Source organism: Sorex fumeus, unplaced genomic scaffold (assembly GCF_029834395.1).
Source record: "Sorex fumeus unplaced genomic scaffold, SorFum_2.1 ptg000007l, whole genome shotgun sequence".
Classification (NCBI taxonomy): Eukaryota; Metazoa; Chordata; class Mammalia; order Eulipotyphla; family Soricidae; genus Sorex; species Sorex fumeus.
Genome location: NW_026606064.1, coordinates 53,874,795 through 53,893,140, shown reverse-complemented (window position 1 = coordinate 53,893,140; position 18,346 = coordinate 53,874,795). Strand labels below are relative to the sequence as shown.

General features: G+C 39.3%; 1 protein-coding gene across 13 annotated transcripts in view; it reads left to right on the top strand.

Moving 5' to 3' along the window:
- Positions 1–18,346, top strand: part of CREM (cAMP responsive element modulator) — an 88,074-nt gene that overhangs the window by 49,020 nt on the left and 20,708 nt on the right. For 7 of the 13 annotated variants that reach the window (XM_056131626.1, XM_056131659.1, XM_056131644.1 and 4 more), the window contains 2 exons: positions 1,686–1,783; positions 2,123–2,265. In XM_056131626.1, the coding sequence (XP_055987601.1) occupies positions 1,686–1,783; positions 2,123–2,265 (241 nt within the window). Of the gene's footprint in view, positions 1–1,685; positions 1,784–2,122; positions 2,266–11,615; positions 11,805–18,346 lie in introns of all 13 variants that reach the window. The other 6 variants (XM_056131580.1, XM_056131603.1, XM_056131587.1 and 3 more) reach the window with 1 other exon arrangement.

Genomic DNA, 18,346 nt, shown 5'->3' with positions numbered 1-18,346 from the left:
GGAGTAAGCCCCGAGCATCACTGGGTGCTCATAATAAACAAACCCATCAATGTTTAGCAGTGGTATATTACTCAAGAAGTTTATTTTTCCTAATAAGTTCTAGATATTGATGAGTGTGCTTGTGTGTGGAGTGCCCATCCAGACACGCATGGTCATATATGTTGGGATGAAAATACATGTATATCCTGTGCCTAGGAAATAATAAATATTCCTGCTTGCATTGTTGAATTTTAAAAACATTATCTTAGGGGCAGGAGAGATACTAAAGTGGGTCAGATGCTTAACTTGCAAACAGCTGGTCCAGGTTCGATGCCCAGAACCCCATATGGTCTACTGCATGTGCCAGGAATGTACCCTGCGTGCATAAGCCAGGGGTAAGGACCATTAGGGGTTAGAGATTATTTGTCAGAACCATTAGATATGCTTAGCTGGGCTCAGCATCAAACCCGGACTTCCTGAATGCAAAGCGTGTGCTTCAGTCCATTGAGTTATCTTTCTGGTACTGCCCATGCAGTTGTGTGTATATGTGTATTGCCAAGGATTGAACTCAGCCCCTGCATATGCAAGGCTTGTATTCTACCTCTGAACCACATTTTTTAACCTCTGTAATACTAATTTTAGGTGAATTTTGCAAACTCAGAATTGCCCTGGGCCTTGAGTGATTAATCACTTGAGTAGATCGGGAGCTGTCATGTAATAGATATTCATCAATGTAGTTTGCTGTTTCATAATCATTATTGTCTACTTGGCTTAAAAAATGAAATTATACTTAAAAGCTTGATCTTTCTTTTAAATAGATATTTCTTATTTTAACCTTGAAGACTCCTACTATCGAGCCCCAGTCTTTTAAAATGTAAATCCTAACTAAATAAATGCACAAGGCTTGTTTGTTTAAATATTCTTTTCCTTCGGAACTATGGCAGCACTGTCCTCCCGTTGTTCATCGATTTACTCGAGCGGGTCCAGTAATGTCTCCATTTTGAGACTTGTTGTTACAGTGTTTGGCATATCGAATACGTCACGGGTAGCTTGCCAGGCTTTGCCATGTGGGCGAGATATTCTCGGTAGCTTGCTGGGCTCTCCGAGAAGGACGGAGGAATTGAACCCGGCTCTGCTGGGCTGGCTGCGCGCAAGGCAAACGTCCTACCGCTGTGCTATCGCTCCAGCCCCTTCGGAGCTATGTAACATCTAATTTGAAGTCTCAGCTTCAGTCAGCTTTGGTATTGTGAATAGGGCAAAGATAAGAAGATTCTTTTTTCTGCCTTTGCCACCCAAACACTCCTCACTCCTGGTTGAATTTTTGAGAGTACTTTCAGGGTTGGGTTTTAGGTCTTAAAGCATCTGATATTTATTTATAGTCCCTTCTCGAGATTCCTCTCCTAATATTCAAACTCTCTTTGATTTCCTTTGTTTAAGTAAACAATAACCTGACTATTCATTTGAACATATATTATCTGTATCATTTCTTCCACTCACAACTTGCCCTACAACTTAAATGTTGGTGTCTGGCATTTCCTTTCTTAAGCCGGGTTGTGTGGTGTGCCCCATAAAGCGCGGGTGTGGAGTTCTGTTCTGGGTACACAGCCCGAGCCTGGCTTCGTGCTGCATGCAGATTTGGTCACTGTTTTGTAAAATGAAGGAGGTGATTTATATTGTGATGCATTTCAGAAACTCTTGTGTTACAGGTAGCAACAATTGCAGAGACAGATGAGTGTGCAGAATCAGAAGGTGTAATTGATTCTCATAAACGTAGAGAAATCCTTTCACGAAGACCCTCTTATAGGTAAGTTGATTAAATTTCCAGCTGTATCAATACTTTTCCCAAAGAGGGAGGATGGAGGGGCTGGAAAGATAGTACAGCAAGTAGGTCATTTGTCGGGCAGATTGTGACCTTCCCCACAAAAAAAAAGAAGGGAAATAAGTATACATCAATTGATTTTGTTTTAAAACTCATCAGTACAGCGGGTGAGGTATGCGGCTGGCCCAGGTTCAGTACCTAGCAATCCAGATGGCCTCTCTTCAGGAACAATCTCTGAGCACAGAGCCAGGACTAACCAGGTGTGACCCCCAAACAAACAAACAAAAAAACCATAAATAATTATTCATGTAAATTGTATTTTAGAAAAATACTGAATGAGCTTTCCTCTGATGTGCCTGGTGTTCCCAAGATTGAAGAAGAAAAATCAGAAGAAGAAGGAACGCCACCTAACATCGCTACCATGGCAGTACCGACTAGCATATATCAGACTAGCACGGGGCAATACAGTATGTATGCAGCAGTTCGATATGGTATAGTGCTAGCCTTAAGTCTTCTCTAGTCCCATTGAAGCAGTTCAGGTTTTGGCATCAAACCTTTCCATTTAAAAATGCAGTTTTATTAACCCAAACTGTACTGAGAATGGAGAGTTCTAAAGAAGTGAATGATTAGTATTGACAGTGTCTTATACTTTTGAAAGTAAACCAAAACAAAAAAAGTTTTACTGACTTTAGAAGAAAATTTGGGGATTAAAAAAGGAATTGTTTCTCCTCCTCCTCCCATTTATATGTTTATATTCCTGTCTAGTAAAAGTTTAAAACTTATTGTTTTCTCTTGTCTCTATGATGCATGCAAACCTAAGATATGTCTGTATTTCATTCTTAATGGCTTTTGTCATCAACAATTACATTTTATATTTACTAATCTAAAAGAAAACATGTGTTTTCTAAATTATGTTTTACATGTGATTGTTTTTACTACTCTCTATTGTGTTAATTTGTGCCACAGCTTTTCCTAGAAGAGAATGGAAAATTATTTTTTTAAAATAGCAATTGGACAGATCATTTTACTTGAAGTTTTAAGCACCAAAAAAGCTTTAAATAAACGGATAACATTAACATTTAGTCTTGTGCATTTTAATGGGCTATTCTGTGGCTTTTTTACTCCAATTAAAGCACGAGTATTTTCCCCCTAATCAAGAACATCTGTTGCGTAAAAGTGCTTTAGTAAAAACTGAAGGTTAATAAAAAGAGAAAAAGGGGGATGATAAGATTTTGGAACAGAAAAGATGTTCTTTAGTTATTGAAAAATGTATAATACAAGTACTGTGTTTGTTGAAATACAGTGTTAAGGCTTTAGATACATTTTTAAATTTTCCTTTAAAAGTAGTAATATTTAGGACAATTCCAAGAGTTAAGATTTGACCCTTAAAGGAAGCTTGTAGTCTTCTTTTAACACACGGGAACAACCTGTAAGAGGCACCAGTTGTTTTGTTTTCTTATAGCAGTGGTGGATTTATAGTAGTAAATCAAATTTCTGCTGATAATTTCAGTGTTTTGGATGGCTCCTACCATGATAACCTGGCAAAACTGCTCTCTGGTTTGTCCACAGCCACTACCTGGCACTGGTGGCTATGGCCAAAGTCAACATTAGGAAAAGAAAAAACTTCCCTCTGTCTCAAATATTAGACCTCGAAGTTTTCACTGTCATTCCACTTCTCTGATTTTGATGCCTTTTTGTTGGGTCCACTGTACATATATGGCAGGGCAGCACATGGCCACAGGAGCAAGCTTGTGCTCTGCATCCACAGAAGGTCAGGGCAAGGTGTGGAGAGGCTGGCCAGCGGTGGCAATGTACAGAGAGCACTGTGGACACTTTCTGGTTGGAGATACTGCTGAAGTAATCGGACTTCTTAAAAATTGGGGCGATGATCCAAGAGGCTAGCACTTTAAACATTTCTCTGATGGATCGTGAGCTTCTTAGGAAGAGAAGGAAACGGGAAAGGATACTGTCTGTTCTCTGTTTAGAGGATTATTTAAAAATTTGAAGTAATGAAAACAGCTTTGAGAGAATGTGGACATTGGAAGTTCTGTCATTCCCTAACTGAATCAGAGCAAGCAGCTTGATTTCTGCATCTCAAGATTTTCAGTCTTTGCAGTGGGAATAAAATGAAACGATCAAATCCTGATGTCAGTGTAAGGATAAAGAAAGATAATAAGGAGTGGGGGAAGGTGTGTGCTGATTTGGAAGGAAAGAGAAACACAGCTCATCGTGGCAGTGTTTTATGGACAGTCACTGCATTTTCCTTTACAGTACCCAAACTTTTATTTCTTAGGTTCTCAGTGGGTGCTTGCTGCAAGGGTCTCTGCATTTAATGTCTGTGTTGGTGTTGAGGAATGGGGCAGTAGAGTCCAATTCTGATTGAGTTCTAGAAATGTGTGTGCTTGAAGTGAATTTTTTATCTGTTGGGTGCCAAGATAGTCATGTTCTGTCCCTCACATATCTTAATTTGGACCCATACAAGGATTCGAGCATTTATTTCAGTGAATTGAGGTTGCACAATGTGGGGTGTCCCCAGATAAAAATTCCCATGTACTTTGTATTGCTTCACGAAAAGGCTATATTACCTGTGTTTAAAATGCATTTCTTGAGGCTGGAACGATAGCACAGCGGGTAAGGTGTTTGCCTTGCACGCAGCCGACCCGAGGTTCGATTCCCAGCATCCCATATGGTCCCCTGAGCACCGCCAGGAGTAATTTCTGAGTGCAAAGCCAGGAGTAACTCCTGAGCATTGCCGGGTATGACCCAAAAAGGAAAACAAAACAAAACAGCAACAACAACAACAACAAAATAAAATGCATTTCTTGTAATTTAGTGGCACTGTTTTATGGTGAATTGTTAAACATTTAATTGGGGCTTAAATATATTCTATACAGAGCTATTTTCATTTATCCTATTTCTTACTGGAAATAACTGAACAGATATTAGTGCTTTGGTATTTCTGGGCATCTGGAAATAGTAAAAGTTACTAGTGTCTTTTTTTTTTAACTGCAATTTCAAGAGTTTTATAAAAATATTTTGCAGTGTCAGGGATTGAACCAGGTCTCAGGTATGCTAGGCATGTTCTGTATGGCCGAGGCATATTCACAGCCCTGAAAGATTGTTCTATGCATAAGTGTGTACCTAATTTTGGACTCTTTAATAATCTTTTCTTGAAAAAATTGTTTTGGGGGGGTTTAATTCTTTAAGTTTTACCCATGAATGACTTTCCCCAAAACTCTGTTTCCTTTTCATCTCTCTTGTTTGAGGTTATTTCTATTTGATGCAATGAATTAAAATCTAGAACAAAAAGAATTACAAGATTTGGTTGCCAGGGTTGAAATAAAATAAGTATACTCAGATTTTCTCATAGACAAACATTATACTTTTAAAGGTTAGAGTTAGCATCTGATAGAAGCTTAACCTTTGACTTTGACTTTCTGTTGTTGTCAGTAGTGGGGGTGGCCACTCCCCCAGGTGCTGAGTGGGTGGGGGGAACTTGTGGTACCTGGACTTGAACCCATTGTTTCTCATACATACAAGACACATCTCAGGTCCCTGCCTTTGATTATCATCGTTTTTACTATGAAAGCTAAGAAGTGAACTTAGAATTGTCTTCGTGGGAATAGAAAGAACAATTTTAAATAGGCAGGGATTCATTGTTGTTGCACTAAGAAAGTAAGCTACATTTGCAAAATCTGTACTGGACAGATCTTGGTGAAAAGTCTGTTGTAAGTCAACTAATGTTCTTTCAAGTTGAAAAGAACCTGTTCTGTCTCAGGAAAATATTTCTGAACAATGAGGGGCTCAGTTTTAGAATTAACAGAGAATGTCACTGGTTGCATTTAAGATGTGCACTGGAAAGTGGGGAATTCACAAACGGAAGTGAAGTGACTACAGAAATTTAAATATTTGAAGTTGCTTAATTGATTATTTTTCTTTAAAGACAAGGTTTTATTTTGTTTAGTCCTGCACTTTATTGTATCTGATATAGTCCCTTGCCAATTAAGGACTGTCACCCACGACTTAATTCTTACTTCCCCACCTCCCCATCCCCCTTATTGTCTCTTGTCTCTTTACTCACCCCTTCCTGGAATTCTTAGACACCAAAGGTAAGTGGGTCAATCCAGAGTGCGCCATGATGAAATAAAGATGTATGTGAACTTGGTGAACCTACCTAAAATAACTCAGAATTCTCAGGAGACTCATAAATAAATGCCTCTTCATTTCTTCATAAAAGAAGCTGGCACATGATACACTCATGCATTCTGAAATAATGCACTTGTGTTTGTAATCTTCAGAGTAACATTGCTTGCATTTCCCAAGGTAACTTTCAAAGCAACCATAGAAGATGCCTATTTAGTCTGAATCTGGCTTTTAACCTTGGTGTTGCTATTTTTGTTACAGCATGAGATTGAGGCTTATTTTAGTCTTTCTTCTGCTCTGTGCACCTCTTGGCCTTTAAGGCAGAGGAACTCACAAATTCTCTTTTGTGTTCACCTTTTAAATTTATTTCAGAGGAATCATGTGGAATAAAGTCTGCTGTTTTGAGTTAATACAATAAAATTTTGTTATGAATCTTTTGTTACTAGTTGAAATAAAGATGTTTTACAATTGTACTTAAATATTTACATATTTGTATATTTGAATTAGTACATATATAGGTTTAAGATTTAGAAGGAGAAAAGAAATCAGATAAAAACTTAATTTAAATAAATTGCACTTTAAAACACAATTTTGCATGCCTAGGAATTGTTTTTACAACTTATTGCCTAGACTAGTTAATGCTCTAATCATCCTGGATACCTGTATATGGTTAAGTTAGGAAGGGGGAAAGCTATTCTTGAGTTAATACTAATTTGAAATTAAAAACCACAACTATATAAAAATATATATAAAACATTTATATAACCTTTAAAGCTAATTAAGCATAAAATACTTAGTAAATGAATTACATTTAGATAAACGTTAATTACATTTATTAACGTTAGGTCAGGGTATCCATCATTCAACTAGTGAACAGTGACCTGCTTGATTGTGAGATGTAGCTAAAATGAAGCTTTGGTGGGGGTAAATTAGGGTACCTCCCTGAGTAAGTAGGAGAGTAGCAGAACCTCTACCCACTGCTATTGTTAACAATAACATGATGGATAGTCAAGTAGCACTTAGTAGATTATGTAGTCTAGTTCTGCAATTTAAATACAATGTGGACTACTTCATGAAACTGATGTTATTGAGAAATAGTTGAAAGAGTAAACTTGATATCATATCTAAAATAATAAAATACTTTTACTTCTGTTTTGAGTATTATGAACACAGAGACCAGTGTGGACTTTTCATTGTCAGTAGTAAAAGAAGCCATAGGAAGTACTTTTATACCCGGTTACATGCTTCAGTCCAAGAATGCATTAATCAAGCCTAAATCTTCAAAGTAAAATTAATAAGGGCCAGAAAGGTAGTATAGTGGATAGGGTGCGTGACTGCAGGCCCCAGTTAGATCCCTGGCACCTCATGTGGTCCCCAATCCCCACCAGGAATGATCCCTGATGCAGAGCCAGGAGCACACCCAGAGCCCCACCCCATTGTTTTTTTAATTGCTTGAGCAGGCACTGGTAATGTCTCCATTGTGAAACTTGTTACTGTTTTTGGCATATCGAATATGCCACAGAGAGCTTGCCAGGCTCTGCTGTGTGCAAACGGGATACTCTGAGTACCTTGCTGGGCTCTCTTTTGATTACCACCCAGAAGGCCCTGTAACTTCCAGCACTGCTGGGGCTCAAGCATTGAACCATCCAGCCCACAGAGCTGGATGGGGGGAGTGTCCCTACCCCAACACACAGTGCTCTGATCACTGCTTGGAAGCCCTCAAAAGAAAGTATAATTTTTTAAATTTTTACTTTAAAGGTTTTTAAAATATAAAATGAGTAGCCAGATTTGATGACTGGAATTCATCTTAAAATAACTCCTACCCCCCAAAATAACTCCTACCCTATTATTTTCAAATGCACATTCAAATAGAATGGTTTGCGGAGAAGTAGGGAGGAAAAATATTTTTTTCTACTTCTGTATTTGTTAGATGATTTTCATTCTTTTTTTGAAATTGGCTAAGGAATAAAAGATGTGACAACTCATAATTTCATCTTATTTTCTCCTGCCATTGTAATTTATCATGATGTGTATTTAATGAAACATGCGTTATCCTTGAATGTTTATTAATTTAAAATTTCGTCCTCTAATCTTTGGAATATACAAACATGTACAACCCAAAGCCTATTCTGAAGCATTGGAAAATTTTGTTCATTGTCAAGTGAGATGTAGCATTTTTATTGAGAATAGCCTATGTCATTTGATAATGCCAAAATCAAGAACACCTTTGTTGCAAGAAGAGAAAAGCTAGACTAAAAACAAGACTTAGCAGTAAGAATTGTTTCCTTCAGAGACAGTGGACAGCCTGTGTGTGTGTGTGTGTGTGTGTGTGTGTGTGTGTGTGTTTGTATCTTTGGTTTGCACATAACGATTGATCAGAAAATAAAATGAGAGAAACAAATATTTCATATATCCACTTTTCATAGCATGAAAGCATAGACATTTTGATAGATCAGCAAACACTGTGAGATAAATTCTGGAGGAGGGAATGGAAAAAAGTAAAAAGAAAGTATGAAAATAAAGAAAAAGGAACTTGTTATCTGCCACTATTTTAGACTTCTTCCCTTGGGAGAAGCTACTAAGGTTTTTTAACTAGTACGAAAGCTTGATGGTTGTTATTGACAATGAAGTTCAATTGGCACTAGAATTTGAAGCCATATTTCCTTCGTTTAACTCTTCTACATGCATAAGTGGCTGAGATTGTCTAACAGACATTATCGAGTGATGGCTATATGCTAGGTTTTGTGCTTACATGCTGTAATGATAACTGCATATGCCTGTTATTTCTAAAATGCGATTTCTAAATCATTAAACTAATTATTATTTTCAAATGCACGTTCAAATTTGTTATAATGTGAAATTTATCCCTACCCAGCCATGAAGGTAGACAAAAGGAATATTTCTTTTATTTATTTACTTACTTATTTTGGTTTGGGGATCAAACCTGGCAGTGCCAGGTTTATTTATCCCAGTTCTATGCTCAGGATCATTTCTGTTTGGCTTGGGGTACTGGTGATTGAATCCGGGTTGGCTTCATGCAAGACAAGCACCCTTACCTGCTGTACTATTGTTCTGGCCAAAAGGAAAAATTCTTGTTATTGTACTTTTAAGAAGGTAGACCAGTCTCTACCTAACCTTCTTGCTGTCAGGGATGAATCCAGACCTCCTCTAAGCCTTGAACCAGTCATAGTGAAATCTTGTTTTTAAATGGTGTGCAGGGTAGAATGCTCTAGATGAACTGGATAAATAGTGTGATATTATTACATCAAGGTTTCTCAACCTCAGTGCTATTGACTCTGTAACGAAGTTTCCATTTCTGTCTATCTAATAGTAGCCTGCCTGTCAGTGAACCAAAACAGAGTATCTATGTTGAAATATCTTTTTAAATGTTAAGGCCTTTTTCTGTGCTAGGTACTAGTGGCTGAGGTCAAAGATGTGTTGTTGTTGTTGTTGTTGTTGTTTTTCACAGGTTTATCACCATTTAGGCACGGTTCTTTGCTTAGATACACTTAAAAATATTTGGAAATGACTCAGAACTATTCAGAGTATTCTCTGACACAACTATAAGACTTCTGAAAGACATTTACTTTCATGTATAGATGTTGTGTCCTTCATTGTAAAGTCTATAAGTAATTTGTTTAAATCACCAATGCTTTCACTGGGGTTTTAAGTGATGTTCCATTTAAAACACCTTGATGTTTAAAACATGCAGTTGTGATATATATGTTCAAGTGTACAGACCTCTCAGAGATTTTAAACAATACTTGTCTTATCAGGGAAAATTTTAAGACAACATTTGGATCAGTTATTCTTTTGAAACTTGCGGTTAATGTGTTAACTTTTAAAGATGTCTGACAGGTCTCAGTACTGTAAAGGTACCTACCTCCTGTGTGTTACTATTAGCTACAGTTCTTCCACACACTTGAGAGGAGGGAAACCACTGCAGCTCGTCTGCTTTTACCGTCCATTCCAGTCTGGAGTTTCCTGCTTCACATTTCAGGATTCTCCTGATATGTTCAAAATGGAAAAGATAACAGTTTTGAGTTGTGAAGACCAAAATAGAGGGTATATATAGTTAAAATATTTTATAAAATATATATAGACATATGATTAAAGCTATTTTCTCCCTCCTGCCCCCATGATATAGTAGAAAAGGAGTTAGATGAAAGTTGATATTCATTGCAATTGTGATGCTCAATAGAATTTTTAAAATTTGGGCTGGAGTCTCCCAAAATATAGGATATAGTTAAAATATTTTGTATAATATATATAAACACATATGATTAAAGCTGTTTTCTTCCCCCCCCTCCCTACCCCACCCCCATATAGTAGAAAAGGACTTAGATAAAAGTTGATATTCATTGCAATTTTGCTGCTCAGTAGAATTTTTAAAATTTGGGGTGGGGTCTCCCAAAATAGAGGGTATGTATAGTTAAAATATTTTATATAACATATAGCACAGTGGTAGGGCATTTGCCTTGCACGTGGCCGGCCCAGCCAACGTGGGTTTGATTCCTCCACCCCTCTTGGAGGGCCCGGCAAGCTACCGAGAATATCTCGTCCACATGGCAAAGCCTGGCAAGCTACCTGTGAAGTGACGTATTCGATATGCCAAACATAGTAACAACAAGTCTCACGATGGAGACATTACTGGGCCTGTTCGAGCAAATCATGACAACTGATGGACAGTGCTACATATGGACACATATGATTAAAGTTGTTTCCTTTCCCCCACCACGATATAGTAGGAAAGGTGTTACCTAAAAGTTGATATTCATTTTAATTGTGATGCTCAGTAGAATTTTTAAAATTTGGGGTCATGTCTCCCCGGTAGTACTCAGGGAACCCAGGGATTTTCCCCCTGTGACACTTGACCTCCTGATCACTTGAGGGTTCAGTGTTTGGTTGCCATCACAGGGCACTGGAATGCTGTTGTCACTGCCATACCCAGTGGTACTGATGTGTGTGTGGTGGTGAGGTGGGGAGCAGGGATGCACTGTGCAAGTACTGAGGATCGAACTTAGGTCCTAGCGCATGAAAAGCATGCGTCCGGGCTGGAGCCATAGTACAGTGGGTAGGGCGTTTGCCTTGCACATGGGTGATCCAGGTTCGATTCCCAGCATCCCATTTGGTCCCGCAAGCACTGCCAGGGGTAATTCCTGAGTGCAAAGCCAGGAGTAACCCCTGTGCATTGCCAGGTGTGACACAAAAAGGAAAAAAAAAAAGGCATGTGTCCCTGGTCCCTATCTATTTCCCTGGCTCTTTAGTGGAATTTCTTAAATGCTAAAAGACTGTTGAGTTATAATAAACAGAAGCTTTTTGTGTTTAAACTATCTGGGAAAAAAAGGAGGAAAAAAATCAAGACATTAGACCTTTCCATCTTTATCTGAAACAACTTAGTGGAATATACAACATGAAATAGAAAAAAACCATGGATTCTGTGTATTTCAAACAATTCAGAACAGGAAATACTTTCAAGTGTTCATGAGCTTTTCCAGACCTTGTGCCATGAAGGAGGAGCTAATGGTCCTTATCATTTCAGCCTAGAGAAAAGAGGGTAACTTGAGAGTGAGAAGCAATGGTAATAAAATAGACTCAGCTAGCTTCTTCCAGTATGGGATTAAGAAATGTGAATCTTGAAATGCTCTAATATTTCTTTTCTTTTTCTGTTAAGTTGCTATAGCCCAAGGTGGAACAATCCAGATTTCTAACCCAGGATCTGATGGTGTTCAGGGACTACAGGCTTTAACAATGACAAATTCAGGAGCTCCTCCACCAGGTGCTACAATTGTACAGTACGCAGCACAGTCAGCTGATGGCACACAGCAGTTCTTTGTCCCAGGCAGCCAGGTTGTTGTTCAAGGTATATCTTATTAATCCTAATACATTTAGAATACCGATGGATTACTACATCACACCACTTAGTGGTGGTTTTATAGGTTTTTCTTTTTTTTAATATACAGGAACTACAGAATTTTCTTTGTGTTTGGGGCAAAGGGTATATGATTTTTTTTTAATTTAAGCAGGTTTACCAACTGCTTAATTTCGAAGTAGGATGACTAAAAAAAGAGTTGGAAACGAAAACATTTTTATTTTAGTAAATTTACTTCATTTGGGGGTTAGGAATATTGTACCTATTTCTGTAGTCTAAGATTTAGCCCATTAAGCACTAAATTTGGGTTTTCTCCAACTGTTAAACTCAAGTCTGATTTCTAGACATTTAATTTCAAAAGAATTGCTAGCTTTTTTTTTTTTCCTTTAGACCCTTTGTGGTTTATTTGAATTCAAAGGTACCCATTTTCTCTCTTATGGAAGTTGACATTTGTGTTATGTATTATTTTAATTTTATTGAACTCATAACCTATAATAGACATAGTACTCATAACCTATAATAGACATAGTTGATAAAGTTTTCCAAAATCCGGATTTTTAAATTCTGTTCCTTATAGTCCATTTACTTAGACTATGTGATACAGTACTAATTTTAAGTGGAGTATTACTAGTTTTTTAATTTGAACATTGCAAGTACCAAAAAAAAAAAAACAAATTATAATTCATGGCTCTCACAATAGTTAGCTTTACCCTTAAGGGTCTGGGGGCTTAATATGGACTATGAACGTCTATGAATAACTAAAATGTGACATTAATGGATCAAAAATAAATCATGGTACTCAACTAATACTGTAATGTTTAAAAATGTAAAAAATAGGGCCAGAGAGATAGTACAGTGAATAGGATGTTTGCCTTGAATATGATTCACCTGAGTTTGATCTCTGGCATCCAATATGGTCCCCGGATCACTGCCTGGAGTGGTTCCTGAGGGCAGAGCTAGGAGTAATCCCTGAGCATTACTGGGTGTGACCCCAAAACAAACAAAAAAATTTAAATGTAAAAATAAGGCCACCCATTATATTTACCCCATGTTCATAAATCTTATATGTCTAAATAATCTTAAATAATAATTTCTTCAACTATTATCTGTCTTTAATTTGGGAAATTCTTTAATTTGGGAAATTCTTACGATGGTTTTCACAACAAAGGAGACTTCTAAAATTGTATTGTATCTTATATACTATACATTGAAGCCCTATGTACTGCAGTTTTACTTATTTCACTTCAGAACTTTTTCTTTCTTCCATAAATTACAGCCATATTTTCTGTGCTGGAGAGTACAGAGGGCTAAGACGCTTGCCTTTGCCAGCCAACCCTGGTTCCATTCTGGCAGTGCCAGGAGTCATCCCTGAGCACAGAGCACTGCTGGGTATGGGCCCCAAAACACATATAAAGTATATTTCCCTACTTTATATTCTATTGTCATGTGCATTATCATATTTAATCCTTCTAAGATTCACCTATAAAGAAGTACTTCTGTTTGTATTAGGTGAGAATCCATTTCCTCTCTAAGTTATAAAGGAGCTTGTTTTCCTCTCCTGGTTTTTACTTTCCCTCTTAATTGATGGGAGCAATTTTAATTATATGGTAGGTTCTTATGTTTACTTGGATCTGTCCCAGAATTCTGTTGTTTCCTGTCGCTCTCTTTCTAAAGATACCGGTACCATGCTGTTATCTCACAGAGCAAGTTCCCTTCTTTATCACTTTGTTATTTGTGATCATTATTATTTCAGATGCATTTGGAGTAAGTTTGAGTTTCTGAGCAATGATAATTTTAACAAAACTATTGCTGGCATTGCATTCAATTTATAGGTTAGGGAAAACCTAACAATCCTTACAATCATCAACTTTTTTTTTTTTCAATGCAGACACTGTCTCACTTACTCTGATCTTACTTTAAAGGCCAGTCTTCTTTTAACCACTTAAGATTATCTCCATGGAAGTCCTTCTTGTTCTTTATTTCCTAAATGCTTGTATGCCCAGTAAATGGTGCCTTTTTTACTATTAAGAACAGGACTTTTCCATGTTTTCTGGTTAGTGCTGGTATAGAGTATTGCTGATTTTATTTTAAAAGCTGATTATCTCATTTAATTTTCATAACTCTAATAACACGTTTATCCTTTCAAAATCTACCAGTGATGCTGTGTGTTTTCTTTATTAAATGCAGGTGGGATGTTTGGTTTGGTTCCTTCCCATCTTTACTCCTCTTGATTTCTTTTCATCCCTTCCCTTTGTGGTTCCATGCCCCCAGGCCTGCCTGTCCTCCGTCCCTCCCTCCCCTCTCTCTTTTCCCCCCTCCCCTCCTCCTCCTCCCTCCCTCCCACTCCCTCCTTCCCTTCCTACCTTCCTTCCATCTGTCCATCCTTCTAAATCACTTGGCCAGGAGTCCCAGCTCTATGTTCAACATAACGGTGCCAGGTCACATGCCACTAAAAGGTCACATCAGCTTAGTTCTCAGTTCTTACCTTGTTTGAATCCTAAAGTGATTCTGATACCAACAAACAGTTCTTCATCCAATTCAGATATGTAGGGGTGGGGCAGGGAGGGCGGGTTAGGAGTTTAAGGAGAGGAGCATTGTTTTCTTCTTCCCCATCTCCCATACCATTTTTCCAGCAATTCGGGGTCAACTACCTGCCGTCCCACAACTCAAATCAATTCTGACACTCTTACAACAAAATGACACGCTTGAAGCAACAACAAAAATAGAATTATCAAAAAATAGTTCAGTTAGGGGCCAGAGTGAAAGTATAATGGGTACGGTGTTCTTGCTTTGCACTCAGCTGACCTGCATTCCATCCCTTGTACCACATATATCTCCCCCTGGCCCCACCAGGGATGATCCCTGAGCACAGAACCAGGAATAAGTCCTGAGCATTGTCAAGTGTGGCCTCCAGAACTAAAACAAACAAAAATCATGGTTCAGTTAAAGAAAATTTGTGAAAATTGTTATATCTCACAGTGGTATTGCTCAAGTTATTCTCTGAGGATTTACTGATTTGTTTGTTGCTAGTTGAGACTTCTGTGTTATTGTTTCCACCCATTGAACTTTGTGGACTTCTACACAACTTTTCCCATCTAATTTGCTGTGCTCCTACTGGGCTCAGTGCTAATATTCTTTACTGCAAAACAGCATCCAGTACCACAAGCTGAAAATCCTCCAGAACTTTCCCTCTCAGCTGTGCTTCTCACCAACTGGCTCCTAAGGTAGTCAGAGTCCCACATCTTCTTTCCCTCATCACTTTGGGTTGATTGGTTTGTTAGAACACCTCATGGAATTCAGAGAAATTTAGAGCAACATTACTGGATTGTCAGTTTGTCATGAATGATATAACTCAGGACCATCCAGATAGAAAAGATGCAAGGGAAAGGGCTCTGAGCGTCCATGCCCTTCCAGGAGTGTCACTGTCCCAGCACCTCTATGAAACGCTTAGCCCTGCCCTTTTGGGTTTATATGGTAGCTTAGTTCCACAGACCTGATTGGTTAAACCATTGATTGGCCCGTCCTCCTGCCTCTTTCCACTCTTTTCCTGGTTTGTTGCCCGAAAGAACCAGCCTGTGTCCTTATGTGCTATACAGATGTCACCTCAATCCACATATACCCAGCAGGGTGAAAAGGGACTAATTAAGGATACCTAGTAACCATTTCGCCTTTACAGCTCTGAAACTGTAAACTCAACAATATTATGACCAAAAATATAAAAATAAAGATGCTTCCATTGCTCTTGTGGATCAGAAAATGCCAAGAACTAGATGAGCTGTAAGCCAGGAACAATGACAGACACCAAATGCATACCAATTTCTAATCATCAAAATGTCCCAGCCCCTTAGCAGTATATAACACTGATGAGTTCGGCTTCCTTTTCTCCCTGAAATTACTTTTTTTTTTTTTGAGGGGGAGGCACACCCAGTGATATTCAGCTCAAGGGTTACACCTGACTCTACATTCGGGACTCATTCCCGGTATTGCTTGAGAGACTATATGGGATGCCAGGCCTTGAACCCAGGTTGACCACGTGCAAGGCAAACACCCTCCCTGCTATACTATGATACCAGCCCCACTGCCTCCCTCCAGCCCCCTTTGTTGGTTGATTCTCCTTCGTTTCCTCCTGTCTTCCTTGGGGTTGCATCAGGCTCTTCTTCCGGTCTGACTTGAATTCTCTTCCCAGATAACCAACCATAAGCCTATCTAGAATTTTACTTCTGTTAGATCCCTGGCCCCAGCTGCTTGGCTGTCCCACACGCATCTCTGACTTCTGACATCTGAACTCTTGCATTTTCCCCAGCCACAAATCTTTGGTTCCCTCTTCTGTGATGGACCTTCCTGTTGCTTCAATCCAGAAACCAAGGTATCATCCTTGACTCAATCTGGAACGCTCAGTCTGTCCCTCCTTCAGACTAAAGCAAAGACATCTTCAGGTCCCCACCGCACTACCCCTGCGCTGTCAGAATTCTTCTCCTGTGACCCACACCCTCCCCGGAATAAGGCTCTGCTCTCTGCAGCTGCTGTTGTGAATGGCTGCTGTGGCAAACATTTCTCGCCTTCTAACTTTCTATGTTTTTTCAGCCCTCTTTTGGGGGCTAATGATTAAAAATTCAGGTAGAATCGTTATCCTCTTTAGTGATTCTGGGAGCAAGTAATACTTCTCTAAAACCATGTTTCTGCCTCCAAAGCCCCCTGCCCTCATTTCTCCCCATTTTTATCTTACCCCTCACACTCTTCTGTTTTGTAGTTCAAAGTGGTCATTTCTAGAATTCCTATCCAGCCGTGTCAGCTTCCTGCTGCAAAGCCTTGAGAATCCGTCGCATAGCCAGATGTGTTTAACAGGCCTTGGTGGCTCCCCTTCCTGGTCTGAGCAGCCTCACTTTGCTCAAAACTTCATTTTCCCTCTTTTGGAATGAGGCTCCATGCAGGGTTTCTTTTGTTCCTGTGATGTGCTCTGCCTTCTCCCCTCTCAAGGGCCTTCAAGCAGAGACTTTTGCTCAGACCCAAGCAATTTCCCTCGTCATGTGCACTCCGGCTTTAATCTGGGTACTCCTTCCTCCAGAAAGCCTTGCCTGATCCTCCCAGGTTGACTTATATACCCCTTGTGAGTTGCTTAGTACCTTCTAGAGATGTATTTTACATGAATTGTAAAAACTCTGTGCCTGGCACAGTCCTTGACATAGGCTAAATATCAAAGTAGCATTTGCTGGTAAAAAGGAAATACTCCTTCACTCCAGAAATTTGCTGATGAACTGAATTTATCTGGACTAGGGAATATATCAAATCTTCATTAATAGACAAGCAGCCAGCTTCTCTCCTTCCTTCCTTACCTCAGTCCTTTTTACACAAATATGTGTTTGAGTACCTCAGGTGCTAACTTAAGGAAATTTTGAAATAAAAATGACTTTGGATTTTCTGAAGCGGGAAATAAAATTGACTCCTAGTAGTACTCTTGTACCCCAAACCCTCAGATGTGACTGGGATGAAAGAGACCTTCATGGAGCCTCTGGTTTGGGCCAGTGTCTTAAGTGATCCCCAGGCTACTCTCAGCCATGATGTCTTCAGTTCACAGGGTACTGCAGGCTATTTTGTGTCCTGCACATCTGTCTTAAGTCCCTGCTTTTAGCAGAAGGTACTTCATCAGTGAAGGCATTAACGTGGTGGAATGACCTTTGGCTGACACAAGAGCAGGTTGAATTCTCATCAGGCCAAAGAACAGGCTTTGTTCAACCCACTGATAAAGAGAAAAGGGCCCGTGACGGGTCACTGTGTAAGAGAGATGTCAATCCATTTTTCCAGCTAAAGTTTGCAGCGCTGTAGAACATGTACCACATTTTTTTTTCTTTTTGGGTCACGCCCATCAATCCACAGGAGTTACTCCTGGCTCTGCACTCAGGAATCACCCCTGGCAGTGCTCAGAGGACCATATGGTATGCTGGTGGGAATGTAGCCTGGGTTGGCTGCGTGCAAGGCGCTACCCACTGTGCTATTGCTCCAGCCCTCATGTACCACATTTTTTTTCCCTTTATTTTATTATTTTTTTTTAAAGTTGTAGATTTACAATTTTTTGTGCTTTGGTTTCAATTATACAATGATCAGATACCCATCCCTCCACCAGTGCCCATTTTCCACCACCATGGATAATATCCCTCCCACCCCATCCCCCCATCCCCCCTGTCTCTGTGGCAGGGCAATCCCCTGTGTTCTCTCTGTCCTTTTGGGTGTTGTGGTCTGCAAAAGAGGCATTGAGTGGCAAACATATTCAGTCCATAGTCTACTTTTGACATGCATCTCCCCTCCTGGGAGGATCCTCCAAACATCCTTTATTTGGTGCTCCCTTCTCTATCCGAACTGCCCTCTCCCCCAGGATACCCGGCTGGCCTCTAAGTTATGGAGTAATCCTCCTGGTGCTGATCTCAGCTATTCTTGGGTATTAATCTCATACTTTGTTACTTTATATCCCCCAGATGAATGCAATCTTTCTATGTCTATCCCTCTCTTTCTGACTCATTTCGCTTAGCATGATACTT